Raw genomic sequence first — 19,685 nt, 5'->3', positions numbered from 1 at the left:
GATGGGCAGGTTAGGTGGATTGGCCGTGCTACATTGCCCCAGGGATGTGCAGGCTGGTTCAGCCCAATGTAAGCCGTGAACATATTTGTCACACAGATTGCCAACTTCCACCTTCAAAATGCGGCTCAGTCACTCAGCCCAGCAAACCCAGACCCGAAACGTCAGCTTCCCTGCTGCTCTGATGCTGCTTGGTCTGCTGTGTTCATCCAGCTCTACACCTTGTTATCTCTATCTTCTGCCCAATCTGTTTTATGTATTTTGCCATCTCTAGATTCCAAATCCTGACTGGTTAATATTCATTTTTCACCCTCCATAAATGTCAGCTCACTGCAAATCCAATTACTGCCGTCCTATCCCACTCCAAATCCCGCTAAACTAAACACTAAATAAAAGCTGAAAGAACTGCGGATGCTCTAAATCAGAAATGAAAACAGAAGTTGCTGGAAAAGCTCAGTAGGTCTGGCAGCATCTGCAAAGGGAAATCAGATTTAACGTTTTGGGTCCGGTGACCCTTCCTCAGAACTTTCTCAGATCCTCTTCACAGATGCTGCCAGAGCTGCTGAGCTTTTCCAGCAACTTCTGTTTTTGTTAACTAAACACTTCTCTTTGCTGATGATGTTGGCTTCCTGTTTTCCAACACTGCAGATTTAACAATTTCAGTTTTGTGTTCGAACCCATCTCTGTTCCTGCCTTTCTGTGTCACTGTAATCTTCTGCTACATTATGCCACTTTGCCTAAACCACCTCAAACTCCCTTAACCTCACCATTCGTCCTGTCCCATGTTTCTGAGATTCTTCCCCTCCCTCCTCCTTTAAGGACCTCTTTAAATCTCACCTCTTCACTGTACGTTCCACCTCACTCTTAGACTTTTTTTGGACATTGCAGTAAGGTCATGATTTATTGCTGATCCCTTAATGTCCTTGAGAGGGGGCTGGTGAGCAGCCTTCTTCACCCACGGCAGTCCATCTCTTGCAGGTACATTTACAATGCTTGTCTGTCTGTAGCAATTTGGAGTAACAGTTGTTTGCCACTACTCTTCAGAGGACAGTTAATTGTCAACTGCATTGGTCTGAACCTGGAGTCACGTCTAGGCCAGACCTGATAGGGGTGGCAGATTTCCTCCTTTGAGAACGTCTGTGAATTTATGACAATCAAGTATTCTCATTGAGTTTAAACTCTCTGAGCTGACGTGGTAGGAGTTGACCTCATGTCTGTGGGTTATTGTCAGTGATCATTGCCATTATGCTGCCATTTCCATCCACTGAGACACTCAGAAGTATTTCCAGATTATTTTTCATGTTGAACGTGCTACTCTAACTACAAGCTATTAACCTCAGAGGACAGTAAATTCCAGAAGATGGGAGACATGGCATCACACTGGTCAGGGCATTTTGATACCTTTTGGAGTGAATTAACTGATTATTTGAATTTGGATGGTGTGATCAGACCCTTATTTAGGATAAACAACAATCCTCTGAATGATGATGGGTCATTGTCTTTTCACAAAGAAGATAAATTTATGCAGCATCTCAGATGTTTGGTACAGGTTGTGTGGGTGACGCAGAATGTTATTGCATTGATTGTCAGCCTTGGGGTAAGTTTGATCCTTCCTGAGTTCTAGGCTTTTGGTACAACGTAAGAGTGGCACGAGATTCGTTTACAGTTTAGGCAGTGAGCTGTTAAATTCTGGAATGCATTGCCTGAAAAGCCAGTGAGAAAAAAAAACTTCAACAGTGATTTTCAAGAGGTATATATTATTGAAATGGAAAATTTTGCAGGGATCTACGGAAAGAACAGGAGCGGAGGACTACAGTAGATAGCACAGATGTGATGAGTGAATGGCCTCCAAATCTACAGCAATAGCCTGTGATTCTATGATCATTGCTAAGCAGATTAGCGTAGTTTGCTAATGATTTTCCACATGGGAATTTCAGGGCTCATTTCACATTCTCTGTAAAGATGTCCATGATCTCGCTTTCCCTGCTATCTCTATTTGGACAGAAACATTGAAGTGCACAGTTACATTGATCAACCATCCACCATTTATTGTGGTAAGGTGCCAATTTACCCACTCAGCATATGCTCAGCTCTTCAATTGAGTATTAATCGTTCAAAGTTAGCAACATTCTGTTCTCTTGGCAGTGTGCAGCAAAGTGAAACCAGTGAAAATAAAACCCACTCTTCTTTAGTTTCAGATGAGCCATTTCAGTAAGTTAAGAATTAGTGATCCCAAATTAGGACATTACCCTTATGCTCAGCGAACAGATAGAGTGGTTGTTTCAATCCTCCACATCAAAGTGAGCCTGCTAATGAGGGTACTGGTGTTAACAGAAACATGGCTGTAACCAATAGATGCATAAAGACAAGAACTGCAAAGATGTACATTCCAACAAACTAGGGACTGAAACCTAATTTTCACCTGCAAGCATGAAAACAGGCAGATATCACCTTAAATTAAGGTGTTGTACCATCGACAGAGTGCCCATTGATGCCCCCTTCCTACTACTCTTATCCTGACTACAGTTGTATGAAGCTGGGGGTGTGTGTAAGTGTCGGGTGGGCTGACCATCACTAGCCTAACTAAGGCCACTATGCCACCGCTTCTCTGAGTAAACAAAGGCTGGCACTCAAGTTTGGCAGGCTTCACCCCAGGCATTCTCAAATGGAATCGGGCTCATACCTTTACTCCAGAATACCACATACCTGTTCCTGCTGACCAGTGAAGAAGGAGGTGGGTGTGGAGGTAGATGGGTGTCTCTTGCCACATGCCTATTGCCCATTGGAGGTTCTACCCCACGGTTATCCTCGCCTCCCCTCATGTCCATCCTCCCACCATGCTTTGCCCAACATGGCCTCTACCGACTCGTGCCCTGTCAGCCTGGCAACAGTCAAACCCTGGACGTAGCTGAACGTCCAGGGTTCATTGCTTAATGTCACCTCCCAGGTCTACTTGCAGTGCCCCCTACGCCTGCTGCTGGGCAGAACTGCTGACCTCCAGTTGGCCACCTCTTTGAGGTTGAACTTCCTCCTGTCAGTGGACTGACATCCCACCTCCAACCAACGAAAAGGGGTACTTCCCCAGGAATTATAGTGGAATGAGATGAGCAAGCAGAAATTTAGGCTGGGGTGCGGGCATCCTGCCCTCAGTCCTACGAGTTTTGTTATTTGTAGGCGGTGAAATAAAATGGGGCATGACAGCAGTGCAAAGCATTTCTCATTAATGTTACAGAGAAGAAGAGAGAAATCAGTTGCATTTATATAGTTACTTAGAACCTCAGGATGATCCAAAGTGCTTTATAGACAATTCGATACTTTTTGGAGTCTAACTACTGGTGTAATTTTGGACAACCAATTGCCATGCAGTTGAGTATCTCATAGCAACATGACAGCGATCAGATTAGTTCAGTTGGCTGGATGGCTGGTTTGCGATGCAACGTGTTGCCAACGGAATGGGTTAAATTCCCTCACCAGATTACCATGAAGACTCTCTTTCTCAAACTCTGTCTTTGCCTGAAGTATGGTCCCTCAGGTTAAGCTGCTACAAGTTACCTTTAGAGTAATTTTGGTTGAAGGATAAGAACTGGACGAGGCATGAAGGAGAATCTTCCTGTTCTTTATCCAAGTGATGCCATGGGATCTTCGACACCCACCAGAGAGAACAGATGGGGCCTTGGTTGAGCGCAAATTTGGCAGCACCAACATTGGCGTACTGCACTTGAATGTCAGTCTAAATATTATACCCAATATGAATGAACTGAGAGTCACTGTCCATGATACCAAGGCAGCATATGACTGAGTGTAACATCAGGAAGCCCTTGTGAATATAAACTCAATGGCAATCAGGTGGAAAACTCTATTATGGTTGGAGACTTACCTAAAACAAGGGAAGATGAAATGGCTGTTGGAGGTCAGTCATCTAATTCTCAGCACATCTCAGCAGGGGACACTGATGTCCTAGGTCTAACCATTTGCAGTTGTTTTATCAATAACTTTCTCCGAAATGGGCATGCTCACTAATGATTGCATAAAGCTCTTCGCAATTCCGTAGATACTGAAGCAACCCATGTCCCGATAAGACAGTAACATGGAGGAGTAGAACTAAGTCATTCAGCCCGTTGAGTCTGCTCCACCATTCAATGACATCATGCCTGATCTGATAATCCTCTCCTCCATTTTCCTACCTTTTCCTCATAATCCTTGATTTCCTTACTGATTAAAAACGGGTCTATCTCAGCCTTGAATATACTTAATGACCCAGCATCAACAACCTTCTGTGGTACAGAATTCAACAGATTCACCACCCTCAGAGGGAAGAAATTCTTCCTCATCGCTGCCTTAAGTGTGTGATCACTTATTCTGAGATTATGCCTTCTGGTGCCAGACTCTCCTACAAGGGGAAACAACTTTTCCGCATCTACCCCATCAAGTCCCCTAAGAATCTGATATATTTCAATAAGGTCGCCAGTCATTTTGCTACATTCCAACGAGTACTGGCCTAATCTCCTCAACCTCTCCTCATAAGACAGTTCCTCCATACCTGGTATCAGTTAAACAAACCTTCTCTGGACTGCTTCTGATGCCAGCATATCTTTCCTTTGACGAGGAAGCCAAAACATTCAAAGTATTCCAGCTTTAATCTCACTAGTGCCTCATATAGTTTTAGCATTGCACCCCTACTCGTAGACTCCATTCTCTTTGAAATAAAAGCCAACATTTCATTTGCCTTCCCTATTATTCATTGAACTTGGATGCTAGCTTTGTCTGATTTATGCAAGTGAGCTTCCAAATCCCTCTGTTCTATAGCTTTCTGCAGCCTTTCTCCATTTCAATAATATGCACTCCTCTATTCTTCCTGAAAAAATGCATAACCTCACTTCCCCCCCATTATATTCCATCTGCCAAGTTTTTGCCTATTCACTTGTCCTATCTATATCCCTCTACGGATCCTTTGTGTCATCATCACCATTTACCTTCCCGCTTATTTTTGTGTGATTCACAAACTTGGCCATAGCACATTCACTTTCTTCATTCAAATAATTGTGGACCCAATACTGATCTCTGTGGCATTCCACTAAATTACAGGTTGCCATCCTTACGATACCCGCCTTATCCCAACTCTGTCTTCTGTGAGTCAGCCAATCCTCTATCCTTGTTAATATACATGCCCAACGCCATCTTATTAACTAGCATAATGTTGGTACCTTATCAAACATCCAGTGAAAATCAAAACGTTTTGCATCCACTGTAAATAACGAGAGAGCATGATTGTAAAGTGAAAGGCAGAAGGTTTAGAGGGAATTTGAGGAAAAATGTTTTCACCCAGAAGGGAGTGAGAGGCTGGAATGCACTGCCCAGGTGGATAGTTGGGACAAGAAACCTCCCAATCTTTACAAAGTACCTGGATGAGCCCTTGAAGTCTATGTGCTAAGTGCAGGAATTTGGGATTACCTTAAGTCATAGTTTGTTTTTGGAGGTACAGACTTGACGGGCAAAAGGGCTTCTTCTCGACTGTAAGATTCTATGCTTCCACTTTATCGATGATGCTTGTTACTTCATCAAAGAATTCTAGTAAATTTTTCAGGCATGATTTCCCCTTCATGAATATATGCTGACCCTGCTTGAACATATTATTTCTAAATGCTCTGCTATTACATCCTTACACATAGAGAGGAGCTGGTAGTGTCGTGCTAATGTCACTGGATAAATAATCCAGAACCACAGGCTAATGTTCTAGGGATATCACTTTGAATCCCATCCCAAGAGGTGATGAAATTTGAATTTAACAAAAATCTGTATTGAAAAGCAGTCTGAGTTGTTTAAAAACCCATCTCCTTCACTAATGTCCTTTAGGGAAGGAAAGCTGCTTTTCTTACCTGGTCCGGGCTACATAATACTCCAGACCCACAGCAATGTGGTTGACTCTTAATTGCTCTTTGGACAATTAACATTGGGTAATAATTGCTGGCTTAGCCACACATTCCAGGAAACAATTTTATGAAAATCAAGTCTCTGAAGTTGGACTTGAACCTACAAATTTCTGATTTGGAGATAAGAGCCTGAATGACGACCGAACTGACAGTCAAAATTGTTAGTGACAAAAGCAATAATAAAAATCTAGAGCTGGTAGCAGGTTCTCACCTCATATAACCTGATAACATACACTTTGAGCAAGTTGGATAGATGTTTTTAATCAATCTGTTCAGCGATGTTATTGCACACCTCTGGAGCAGGCAGGACTTCACCCTGGGCCTCCTGACTCAGAGGTGGAGACATTACCATTGCAGCACAGTAGCCCTTGGGCAACGAGGATATATTACATGTGATTATAATGTGATATGGGCAAATTAGCGAGAAGTGGTGAAAGCAGAAAGCGGTAATCAGTGACTGACTGAGTACAACTGGTAAAACAGTGATCTCATGCAATGCTGTATCAGTTTTAATATTTTATTCTGGAATATTTTATGCTGAAACTGATTGCAATGCAGAAGTAGGTCAGTTGTTGGCTTCAGTGATCGTTTTATAGTTCAGTTTTAGATAGTAATTAGGGTCAAAGCCAAAAATAACAATGTGTTTATACAGTGTTTCAGATGAGCAAACTTTCAATCTGTAAGAACCCTGGGGACAACGATGTGGGAGGTGGAGCTGGAGAATAAGAGAAAATTCTAATGTTTCAACAGCCATGTCAAGTAGTGTGGAAAGTAAATGTATCCCTTTGAGACTCAGAACAAGTAAGAAGACAAATATAGAATGAGAAAATTCGTATTGCCTGAATAAGGAGGTCAAAAAATTCCAAAAGACAAAGCAGCAATACTTTGAAGGAAGAACAGGCAAATAACAAGCGATGAGGAGAGGGAATCGTGCAAGACTCAGTTTTAAGGTAAAATCAAATGCATTTTTCAAAGGGTATTGGGGAGCAAATTGTAAAAAAAGGAGCATGAGAAATTCAAGGATATCATTTCTGAAGAATAGTCACATCAGGCTGGAAAGCAGATGTTGTGAGACTTGCTGAATTTCTTTGGCCATTCTCAATGTCTGATTCAGATTTCCAGCATCTGCAGTATTTTGCTGTACATCATTATATTGTGCGGGTTGATGATTAGTTGAAATGGTATTGTCCGAGTCAACTTATGGCCAGTGTTCCACGGTCCAGTTTCTCTCAGAAAGTGGCGCATCCATTTACTCGGGATGGTTTATGCAAATTTGCAACACATCGACCATAAGTCGGAGCAAATGGTGGGTAACATTATCGGTGCACAAAGCCCTTTCTGTAATCACAGATGCCTCTTTACATCCTCAGGATGCCTCCTCTTGTGTCTTCTGAACTTAACAATTCACACATTCGAGTTCAGTTTTAATTACACCGTGTATATCCAAATCAGTGCTGTAGCCATTGGGATCCCTTCAATCCAGCCCTCACTAACATTTTCATCAGCTTCCATGAGAAACGCTTTTAATCCTAACCCCCTGCGTAATTCGAGTAGCAAGATAATACATTCTCCATATTTGAATCATGTTAGGATTTCATTACACTCCATCCCACACTCAAATTCACTTTTGAGATGAAGTAGCTCCCCATTGTTCTTGTGGATAATTGAATGGCCATTGGCAGGATAATAATAACCACAATACCCTCGGCATGCAGGAGTAAATGAGCATGGCAGGAAACTGCCACTGGTGCCCATGATAGCTAGGCCTGAGGCATTGGAGAGGTACCAAGAGATTCTGAGTTGGCGAGACCCTGTGTTTCGTTGCAGAGTCTGGGCAGATGAATTCTGGTCTTCCTGGTCAACAGAGGCCTTTCTTTAAAACAAAAGAACAAACATACCATTTTGGCCTCTCACTACGCCTGCCTTTTCTTGACATCTGACAATCCTGGCAAGAGTCCCAGAATCATGACGTTGTCGAAGGTGGCCATTCAGCCCATTATTTATTATCTAGGCAAGGCCCTGGCATTGGATACTGGTCATTGGGCTCTGTGTTAAAAATGGCATTGTGGACTGAGGTACATCACCAGACCCTCACCGCTCAGTTTAACTAAGATAATTCTCACCCTGCAGCCTGTAAAATAGGCCCCAAACATCCCCGAAAGCAAGGGGGATTTCATAGATTGACACAATACTATTGCAGCATATAGTTGCGTCTGTTTTAACCTTTGGCCGGATCCATTCTCATTGCTCATGTGAATGGTTACAGTCGGTTCTCATCACCCATAGCACTGAACTGTGAACTTCTTTCCAATGGCACTAAGCAGGAATAGGTCCTTTATGGTTGACACTGTTGCTAACTGTTTTTTTCACTTCCAGGACATTTTTTTGCTCCATTTCAATGAGGTGCAAAGTAACCCTGCTCATTTTTTGAAGAAAGCCTAATTACTATAGCAGTTCAGCATTTCAGACACAGATCCATGAGGACATCACACAGTGGATGAGCTGCAGACTATATGGTTGACGCTGCTACCACACATTATTGCTATGACAACACCTCTAGTAATTATTTTGGTGCTCCACGTAGCCACTGAGATGAGTATGGAGTGTGGGTGTGTGTTTAGGATGGGGTTAGGTAGAAATACTCAGTGAAGGGGATTCAGTGAGGATTTCTTTAAATACACTGACATTGAAAATCAATCTTCTTTTAAACAGTTTCCTCCAATTCTATGAGAAAATCCGCAGAGGTTTGCTATGCGCAACAACCTAAGGCACTTTATTGAAGTTTATCCCAGGCTACTTACATCTGGTCATTCATTTTTGTGAATTTGGTGTTGCGTTTTTTTGCGAAGAAAAAGTTCTCTGGTTGATAATTAAGTCTTTTTCCATCCTTAAATTAGCAAATAGTGGAAAGCTTAGGCCAGCGGTATCAATCTCAAATGGTTTTACTTGCCGAAGGCCATATTTAACTTACTTTTGGAGGCCTTCAGGACTACGTTAATGTATCTTAATCTTTCCATTTAGCTGATATCTGGAGAACTTTCCCAAGTGACAGACTTGGAATAGATTCAACTGCCACCACACAGATGATGTGCAGCCATTTAAAATGGTTAAGGATCCAAGTGGGTCAATGTTGCAACCCCACATCTCTTTCTGTAGATAAGGAGACCAAAACGGCACACAATACCCCAGGTACAATCTCACCAATACAACTACAGCAAGCTATCTCTATTATTGTATACAAATTCTCTTGTACTGAAGGACAGCATACCCTTTGTATTTCTAATTGCTTGCTATACACACATGTTAGCTTTCACATGAACAAGGGCACCCAAGTCCCTTTGAAATTCAACACATTCTACCCTGTCACTATTTATGACATATAACTTATTTCCATTTTCCTTTCAAGATGTATAAGGTCACATTTCTCCACATTGTGGACTACCTGCCAAATTCTTGCCCAATCAATTCAAATGCCCTTGAAGCATGTTTCCATCTTCCTTGCACCTTCACTTCCACCTAGATTCACACTATCAGCAAACTTGGAAATTATACCTTTAATCCTCACATCTAGATCATTGATACACATTGTGTATAGCTTGGTCCAAGCATTAATCCTTGTGCTACTTCATGAGTCTCAACCTGCATACCTCAAAATGGCCCATTTATTCCTAAATTAAAACCCAAATGATCTGTGGATGCTGGAAATCAGAAACAAAAGCAGAAATTGTTGGAAAAGCTCAGCAGGTCTGGCAGCATCTGTGGAGAGAAATGGACAGTTAACATTTCAGGTCCAGTAACGCTTCTTCAGAACCCTTCCATTTTTCTGACATTGTGTTTTCTGTCCAATAACCAGTTTGTAATCCATGCCAGTAAAGTCCCTTCCCAACCCCAGACCCAACCACACGTGCCCTGATTTTATTTACTAAACTCTTAATTGGAGCCTTGTCAAAAGCTTTCTGAAACTCTAAATGTGCCCCATCCACTGTTCCCATTGGCTGGTTAGATCTTCGAACAAGTCCAACAGGTTTGTTAACCATCATTTCCGTTTCTTAAATCAATGTTCACCAATGTTCCTTCTAAGCCGCACGTCAATTGGGTGTAGCGTTGACTTTCGGTTCCAGACGTTCCTACTACACATGGGCCTGAGACGTCCAAGTAGCTAGTAGTAAAATTAGAGGGAACGCTAATATTGACTGGGCTCATTCTGACTACTGTTCTGTGGCTGTCTTGTTACCACATCCTTTTCTATAAACAATATAATGTTTGTTATAAATTTAATGTAACTTGCTTGCTATTTATACTCTGTACTCCTGTTAACAAGGCCAGAGATGCTGTGTCCGTTATTAACCATGCTGTTGACCTCTGGTGTCACCTTCAATGATTCATTCACATCGACACCCAGGCCATGCTGTTCTTGCACTCCCTTTCGAATTGTAGCCTTTATTTTATGTTGTCTCTCCATATTCTTCCTATCAAAATGAATCACTTTGAACTACAATAATCTTATTCAAACACATACATCTCTGTGGAGACTCAACAAGGTAGATTGCTGCAAGGATGTTTCCTCTGGTGGGAGAAACTAGGCGATGCTGTTTAAAAGTGAAATTATGTAAGGAGTTTTTTTTCTCCCAGTGAGTAATGTATCTTTGTGGAATGGTTTTCCCAAGAAAACAGTTGAGGCAAGGTTTAAAAGTGTGCCATATACTCCCAAGGTCAAGGCATATCACAAGATGAACAAGGGTCCAAATTCTAAACTCTGGATAACTTCATGATAAACCTTGGTGCAATCCAAAAATTAGATTAAGCATCACTGTGGTTTCTGTCCCTCCTTCCTGCCACTTGCATATCCATTTTGCTACAAACCGTTTTATTTCAGGAGTCGTAGCGTTGTGCACAAGCCTATCATGATGTGTGTTAGAGACCAGACCAGAACTCTTCAAAATACTTTAAGAAGGTAGCCTAGACCATAACTTTTTCCTATTTTAAAGGTAGGTGTGAAGTGCCATATTCAGGGCGACTGATCAAACCACTCAACATTAAGCAAAACACAACTTTTCTAAACACTGCAGTTAAAATACAATCAAAAAAAGAAGAATTTAGAATAACTTAATTATTGGAAAAGTTAACCGCATAATAGATACCGTACCTTTACTAATTAACTGTTCCAATATAGTAATATCCCGTAAATACACCCCTTGGCAAAAAGGCAAATTCAGACACAGATTCTTACATGCAGTTCTCCAATCCAGGAGGAAACATCAAGAAAAAATTAAGAGAGTGTAGCAGCCAAGAGGTATTCACTAAAGCTTCCAACTCTTTTGAGACCCCAAACCGCTTATGCTGTTACCGAAAACACCAAAACGCAGAAATCTGGATCTATGAGAGCTGACCACACCCATTCAGACTGCTTCCATTGTTCCAGCTTAAAAATAAACCTGAAGACTTCTACTTAAATCATCTTCAAGTAGCCAGTTCAGCACCTCTGCCTTGCAACCTGTCTTAAAAGAAAACAGGACAAAATAACCTCTTAAAGTGACAGCATTATCACGTGTGATGATTTCTCAAATATCTTCTGAAAGTTCATGCACATCATGATTCCACCTTATTAAAAGACAAGCTACTTTGACAATTTTTCTACAGTTAAAACATCTTAAAATAAGTGTAGAAATAAGCTCTAATGTTTTATATTTCTTGGTACCATTTGCTCACATAGTATCCACCATAACCTGAGGTCATCCAAGTCATTGCTGTCCATGCCTTAATCTGCACCAAACCCATTTCCTTATCACTCCTGCTGATTTACATTGGTTCGCAGTCAATCAACACCTTGATGCTAAATTTTGTGTGCATATTTTCAAATCTCTTCATGGCCTCACCACTCCCTCTATGCACTCCCCTCCAGACCACTATCCTCTGAAATACCTGCACTCATTGAACATCCCTGATTTTAAAAACACCACTATTCATGGCCATGCCAACAGCTGCCAGTACTACAAGTGGTGGAATTCCCTACCTACACCTCTCCATCTCACTTTCCTCTTTTATACCTCCTTATTAGCCAGGGTTTTTATCAACTGAATTTACACCTCCTTTGTTAACTTAGTGCCATGTTTTGTTTGCAAATGCTGCTGTGAAGCACTGTGGGACTTTTTTTATGTTAAAGGTGCTATGAAAATAGATGTTGTTGTTGCTGAAGAGCAGCTGTGGATGCAGCTCCTGTAACAGCTTCTCTGTTGCCTCCAATACACTGGTTTCTCCTTGCCTCCTCATCATGTGTTTCTCCCTGACTGACTGAATCTTCTGAGAACTGAATCTCCACGATGTCTTTGAGGTAATGGTGGTGCAAACAGTAACTGGTGCTGTTGAGGTCAAAGCAGCCATCCTAATAAGCTCCAGTGCAGACCTCTTAATGAAGAAGCCAGGTTAAAACATTGTTGGAGTGGTGCTAAATGAAATGCTATGAAAAGAGCCTCCAGTGCAAATCGTAGTACATGCCATGCTGTTGTGTGGCTGCGCTCTCCATAATGAGCACAAAAGGGCAGCAAGACAATTAAATGAAAGAGGACGTAATGCATGCTGGGCTTATGCATAGCCGTCAAGTTTTCCTTGACCCATACCCTCAATCAACTCTGCCCCAACTGTTTGCAAGGTGCCTACTTATGTTAATTGTGTCTTATCAGTTGACAGGTCTGGCCCTGGTCCATTTTGCCTGCTCGTGGTGGGGAGAAGTCTTGCAGTTTAAAACTAAAAACCTAAAATTCCATTTCCGCACACGCTGGGAAGGCACACTGTGAAATTGCACATTCGCAGCTTGTATATTTCCCAGTCAGAGATGTTAGCTATTTCAAAAAGCAGACTCTGTTACCCTAGTATACAGTACACAGACTGCATCTTACCTAGGCAAGCGTGCTTTGATTTTTTTTTGAGTATTGGTTGATTTGGCCAGATAATGAGCCAAAATCATAATAACATCACTCATAATCCAATGCAGTGCATTTACAAGGTGCAAGCATTCAGATGTAATGTTAAAACAATGCCCTGTCTTTTATCTGATTCAGTAAATGATCCTATGCCAGCGTTTCTAAGAGTAGTGAAGATCAGCTCAATGCCCTAGATAATACTTTAGGCTCAAGAAACACCACCAAAAACAGATTACCTGATCATTTGTCTCATTTGAGAGATCCTGCTATGTGCAAATTGGTCTCTACAATTTCCACTTTTTTTCATTAAATTGTAGGATGTGGGTGTTGCTAACTGGACCAGCAATTATTGTTTACACCAGTTGCCCTTGAGAATGGTCATGGTGAGCTGCCTTCTTGAATTGCTCAAGTCCATTTGCTGTAGGTACACCCACAATGTTTTTAGGCAGGGAGTTCCAGGATTTTGACCCAGTGACACTGAAGGAATAGCGATGTATTTCCAAGTTAGGATGATGAATTGCTTGGAAGGGAACTTGCAAGTGGTGACGTTGCCATGTATCAACTGCCCTTGTCCTTCTAGATGATAGTGGTCATGGGGTTGAAAGGTGCTTTCCAAGTAGCTATGGTGAATTCCTACAGTGCTTTTTGTAGATGGTGCACACTGCTATTACTGTCTGTGGTGGAGGGAGTGGATGCTCATGGATGCACTGCCACTCAACTGGGTTGCCTTATCCAGGATAGAGTCAAGCTTTTTGTTTGTTATTGGAGCTGCACCTATCCAGGCAAGTGGGGAATATTCCTTCACAATCTTGAAGGAGTTCCTTAGAGATGGTGGACAGGCTTTGGTAAGTCAGGAGGTAGGTTATTCAGCGCAGGATTTGTAGCCTCTGATCTGCTCAAGTAGCGACAGGATTTATGTGGCTAATCCAGTCAGTTTCAGGTCACTGGTAACGCACAGAATGTTGATAGTGTGGCAACAGAATGTCAAGGAGCTATGGTTAGATTGTCTGTTGTGGGTATGATAATTGCCTGGCACATGTGTGGCACAAGTATTACCTGCCACTTGTCAACCCAAATTTGAATATTGCCCAAGTCTTGGTGCATTTGGGCATGGACTGCTTCAGTACCTGAGGAGTCACAAATGGTGCTGAACTTTATGCAATCATCGGCGAACATCCCCACTTCTGACCTTATAGGGAACATCATTGATGAAGCAGCTGAAGATGGTTGAGCTGAGGACACTACCTTGAGGAACTCCTGCAGAGATGTCCTGGAGCTGAGATGACTGACCTCCAACAAACTCAACCATCTTCCTATGTGCCAGGTATGACTCCAAACACTAGAAAGTTTTCTCCTGACTCCCATTGATAGTAGTTTTGCTAGGGCTCCTTGATGCCACATGTAGTCAAACATGGCCATGATGTCAAGGGCTGTCACTCTCACCTCACCTCTGGAATTTAGCTCTGTTGTCCATGTTTGAATCAAGGCTGTAATGAGAACAGGAGCTGAGTGGCCCTGGTGGAACCCAAACTGGGCGTCACTGAGCAGGTTATTGCTGAGCAGGTGCTGCTTGATAGCACTGTTGCTGACACCTTCCATCACTTTACTAATGATTGAGGGTAGACTGATAGGGAGGTTATTGACTGGGTTGGATTTGTCCTCTTTTTGTGTATAGGCTATATCAGCTATTTTGTCTGCTGGATTCTAGTTTCTTAGCTTAACAGAAACAGCTTGGATAGGAGCACACCATGTTCTGGAGGTCAAGTCTTTGTCAGGGAATTTTATCAGAGCCCATAGCCTTTGCAGCATCCTGAGTCTCCAGATTGTTCCAAATGGTTCAGCCTCAACTTTTGCACTGAGTGCCCTCTTTCATTGAGGATAGGGTTATTTATGGAGCCTCCTTCTTCAGTGAGTTAATTATTCAAAACTGTTCATGAATGGACATGACAAGACTGCAGAGTTTAGATCTGATCTGTTGGTTGTGGAATCACTTATCTCTGTCGATCTCTTGCTGCTTAGGCTGTTGGGCATGCAAGTAGACTTGTTTTATCGTTTCAACACGTTTACACCTCATTTCTAACTGGCCTTTCCTCCTGCACTCTTCATTGAACCAGGTTTAATGGCAATGGTAGAGCAGGGGATATACTAATGGAATTGCATTAGCTTTATTGTCACATGAATTTGTACATGCTTTGGAGTATAATTCTGCTGCTGCACGTGGCCCACAGTGCCTCATCGAAGGCTGATCTTGGGTTGCCTGATATGTCCAAAGTTTATCATGTCTGACACCTTAATCAATGCTAGGTGGGCCATTCAGTTTAATTCCTTTTTATTTGAGATTTCTCAGCAGGTGATACAACTAGTCCATTACAGAGAGAACTTTAGAGTCAACCATCATTGCTGTGGGTCTGGAGCCATGTATAGACCAAACCAAGTCAAGGACACTAGTTTCCCTCCCTAAAGGACATTAGTGAATCAGATTTTTTTTTTTTAAATGACAATTGACAACGTTAGACTTTTAATTCCAGATTTTGTTGAATTGAAATTCTGCCATGACAGAATCCAAACTCAGGCCCCCAATTTTAACTGTACCTCTGGATTAGTAGTCCAGCAACAATAGCAGTGGAATAAAATGAAGATGTGAAAGAAGCTGGGCAAAATGTGTTATCTTTCTTCAGTTGAAGCATTTGTAATGCAAACCACAATCTCAACTTGGAGCCAGCTGGAAGTTGAAGTGGAGGTGTGAAAGGTTATTTTGTCCTTCACTCGGACTGCCAATCAAGAGCAGAATGTCTGTCCACATGCACACATGACCTATGGATTGGGCGAGAATGTTGACTCAACCTCTGGCTTTCGGTTTGATGTGCAACCTCAATCATAAATATGGATATCTGGCTCAAGTGTAACTCCCAAAAGCTCTTTTGATAACATCTTCTGAAACTCTGACTTCCAACATTAAGGGCAGCAAATACATGGGAGCATTACCACCTGCAAAATCCCTTCAAAGCTACACATCACCCTCAGCTGGAACTATATTGCCATTCTTTCACCATTACTGTGTCAAAATCCGAGAATTTCCTTCCTAACAGCATTGTGTGTGTGTACTTACACCATGAGGATAACAGCATTTCAAGCAGGTAACTCATCTTCACTTTCTGCAGGGCAATTCAGCCATAATCTTATTGAGTGGCAGAGCAGGCCAAAGGGCTGAATGGTCTCCCTCTGTTTGGAGTGAGCAATAAATACTCCCGTGAGTGAATGTAAAACAAGCCAACCTTGTTGCATGCCTGCCAGGAGAACATTCAAACTACACTCATCAATAGACCAGTTTTCTCCGAGTATCCTTGCCTACTTTCCATTGTTGTCCTACACCTGAAAGACTGGATCCATTTAAAGTGATGTCAACAGCTGTCAAGAAACAGGTATCTCTGCTCCCTGCCAGTCATAGCTCTCTACATGCTTAGAAATGGGAGTAAAAATTCAATCTGTTTAAATTCGTTTTCTGCCCTAACTCTATCATGCAAGAATAACCGGTTGCTGCTGTAGGACAAACAACTACATAACGATGCTAGTCTTATATGCTACACTATATAGTACTCCAGTGTAGTCTAGAGGACATGCTGTACTGCTTAGATGTTACCCGTCAGATGAAGCATTAAACTAACGTGTGCCCTCTTGGGTGGATGTGAATGCCCTTTCCCCTGCCGTTTACGCACCAGAATGAAGGTCATTAATGTCTATTAAAACTGTGTACATGCCCGAACAAGAAATATTGTTGGGGATGGCAAAGCTCTGTGTTGTGGAATAGTTGCCGGTGGTCACTATCCAGGCACTCTCATGAGGTACTGAATCTTTGGCATTACCTTTAGAACATAAGTTCTACATGGACCTGCCAGCTCACTACACTGTATGAGTTGCTGCTCATGATGAAGGTTGCTGCCATCATCCGCTGTAAGTGCAGGAAACTACAGGCCCTGTGGTCTAGCATGATAGAGGAAAACCAATTCCTGGTCTATCTACAAGAGTCTCCTGTAGTTAAGAAGATACATTTTATAGCCTGTTAGCCCAGCTGGTTACTGATTATGTTGATATGATGTGTAGATACTTTGAAGAAGATCCAATTTTCGGTCTCACACCTTTGAGAGCTTAAGCTGTTCTTCTAACAAGTCCATGTGACACCATCATATTGGGTGATGTGTATGGCACACCTGAGCATGAGCCATTTCAGACCCACGTACAACAGTCACCTTCATGGAAGAGAAAGGAGAAACTGAAACATAAGATGAAAGTGAAAAGAAAAAGATCGACAGAATCTGCAGATCTCACAGGTTGCTGAGCTTTGGTTCTTGTCCAGCTTGCTTTGCTAATTTTAAGTGCGTATTCTTACTTTTCACTGCTTTTCAAGGTCATATGTGGTGCCAAGAAATTTACAGGCTTTGTAAAAGAAGAGGTCTTTTCGTGTGGTCATTTTAATTACCCATTGAATTATTGAATACTACAGGAAATTTATGCAGAGAGATATTACTGTTAATTTCATGTCCTTAACCTTTCAAGACCCCTGTCTAAAAATGACTTTCGTTTGTATTCAACACACACAATCATGCCCATCAATTAATTCTGCGGAAGCTAGGAGTGAAATATTTCCGATGAATATACTAAGAGCAGCTTTGCTGCTTTAAGTGTTTGTAAAGCGATAATGTGGTTGCTTGGTAATAAATAAATCAGATTAACTTTGTAGTTAATATAAAGGAAGAAAATGACAAGACACAGGGGACGTTGGCCTTGATTTTGCACAAGTAATGTGACTGAGACTGTCAGCATTCAACATCATTACTGCTGTGAAACTAACCGGAAATTCTGCTCTGTTTTATTTAGGCTCAGAAGGATAGCATTGAATAGCAGATAAGTTATTCTAAGCTTATATCAATGTTGTTTAGGCCATGCTCAGAATACTGTTTAACTTTTTGGTCTTCATATAATAAAAAGGATAAAGATGCATTGGAGATGCTACAAAAATGATTCACCAGATTGTTTTAAGAATTGAGAGGATATACCTGTCAGGGAAAAATAGAGGAACACATACTGTCAATGTACAGTTAAATGCAGAAATCCAAAATATGCTGTCAATGATTCTACATTTGGCAATAGGTTGATCTTTTGAAAGCAATCAATTAGAAATCACTGAACTTATGAATATTTGTCCATTTCAGCCATTATTACTGCTGCGAAAAATCCTTGAACAGGTTATACCTTGCTGAATGAAGTGTAACCTGTTAGTAATTGCATACAAAGTTCATAATTACTGCTAAACAGTCTCATTGAACTTGATAAACTAATTTTAGGTTTGTGGAACATTACAAATCTCCAAAATTGCATTTTTAATTTTTTAAAGAAAGATTGTGATAATTTTGGAAAGTCCGAATCATTTATTTTGCTCCCTGTAAATTTTTTGTTAAAGTCAACATTTTAGGGATTAAGAGATAGTGAGAACTGCCGATGCTGGAGTCAGAGATAACACAGTGTGGAGCTGGAGGGGCACAGCGGGCCAGGCAGCATCAGAGGAGCAGGAAAGCTGATGTTTTGGGTTGGGACCTTCTTCAGAAATGGGGGAGGGGGTAAGGAGCTCTGAAATAAATAGAGGGAGGAGGTGTGGGGCTGGGGAAGGTAGGTGGGATGATGATAGGTGAGTGCAGGTAGGTGGTGGTGGGGATTGGTCAGAGAGGTGGGAGTCCATTGGTGGTGATCTGGTTCTGTAGGCAGGTACTGAGAAAGGCGATGTGGCTGTAGTAAATGGTTTGCTTCACTATGTGGATTAATTTAGGGATTAACACTTCCCACTTTGGTGTCTGTGAGAATACATCACAGTGATTAACTGTTTGTCCTGTTTGATGGCATCACTGTTGTTGCACACCTGGAGATTCCCCTCACTTGGTGTCACATTCAGACTGATGTCTGGAAAGGAGGTTGTCTGTAGCACAGAGATTGCTACATCATTATAGAAAATTTATTGTGAAATCAACTGGCAGTGTGCTCAATGACCGCTGACCATAAACTCCAGATAATAAACATGTAGAATAAGTAACTGTCAAATTAATCTTAATATTAGACAGACATGAGCTGATATATTTTGGCAGCAGGAGTAGGTAGGTACGTTATGTTTGCTTAGTGAGAACTTATGCAATAGTTATATGAGCACCTGCACAATAACAGCCTAAATAGAATGGCGAAGCTAACAAATCTAATGGGACAAAAATACAATACACTTAAAATATTTAGGATCAGAAGTGTAGAATTCAAAAGCAGACAATTTATGTTAAACTTATATTGAATCTTGTTTGCATCATGCTCAGACTGCTGTTCAATTCTTTGGTGTTTATGTGATTAAAAAGGGCAAAGATTCATTGGAGGTGCTACAAAATAGTTTGAGCAGAATGTTTTAAGAACTGAGAGGATATACTTGTCAGGGAAGGCAGAGTTAGCTGAGGCTCCTTTCTCTTAAAAAGAGAAGGCTGAAGGGTGACCTGTTAAGATTTACAAATCATAAAGGTAATTGATAGGGTAGGTTTGGGGAAGTGTTCCCACTTGTATTTTGTCCAAATTAAAAGTAATGAATGTACTACTGTCACCAATGTCTATGCTCCACTCTGGAACCTGATCCCCTCCTTTAGCCACCAACCTACACCCCGACCCCAAACTCCAGTGCCTGCTCTTGTATACAATCCACTCCCAACCTCTTAAGTTCTCATCTCCCCGTGAACCCAGCCTCCAACTTTCTCCCTGATACCCCACCCATCCTGTGACCCAATTCTGTGATCCCCTGTCTGGCCTCCAAGCTTCT

The 19,685-nt window shown here is 41.7% G+C and overlaps 1 protein-coding gene across 1 annotated transcript in view; it reads left to right on the top strand.

Moving 5' to 3' along the window:
- LOC125483322 (gamma-aminobutyric acid receptor subunit gamma-3) overlaps window positions 1-19,685 on the top strand; it is a 548,041-nt gene that overhangs the window by 403,131 nt on the left and 125,225 nt on the right. Inside the window, exon 11 of the mRNA XM_048598107.1 lies at window positions 6,349-6,373. Within this exon, the coding sequence (XP_048454064.1) occupies window positions 6,349-6,373 (25 nt within the window). The remainder of the gene's footprint in view (window positions 1-6,348; window positions 6,374-19,685) is intronic.

The sequence above is a fragment of the Rhincodon typus genome, chromosome 6, assembly GCF_021869965.1.
Source record: "Rhincodon typus isolate 14 chromosome 6, sRhiTyp1.1, whole genome shotgun sequence".
Taxonomy (NCBI): domain Eukaryota; kingdom Metazoa; phylum Chordata; class Chondrichthyes; order Orectolobiformes; family Rhincodontidae; genus Rhincodon; species Rhincodon typus.
The sequence above is the reverse complement of the archived record's forward strand: the minus strand, read 5'-3'. Positions and strand labels throughout refer to the sequence as shown.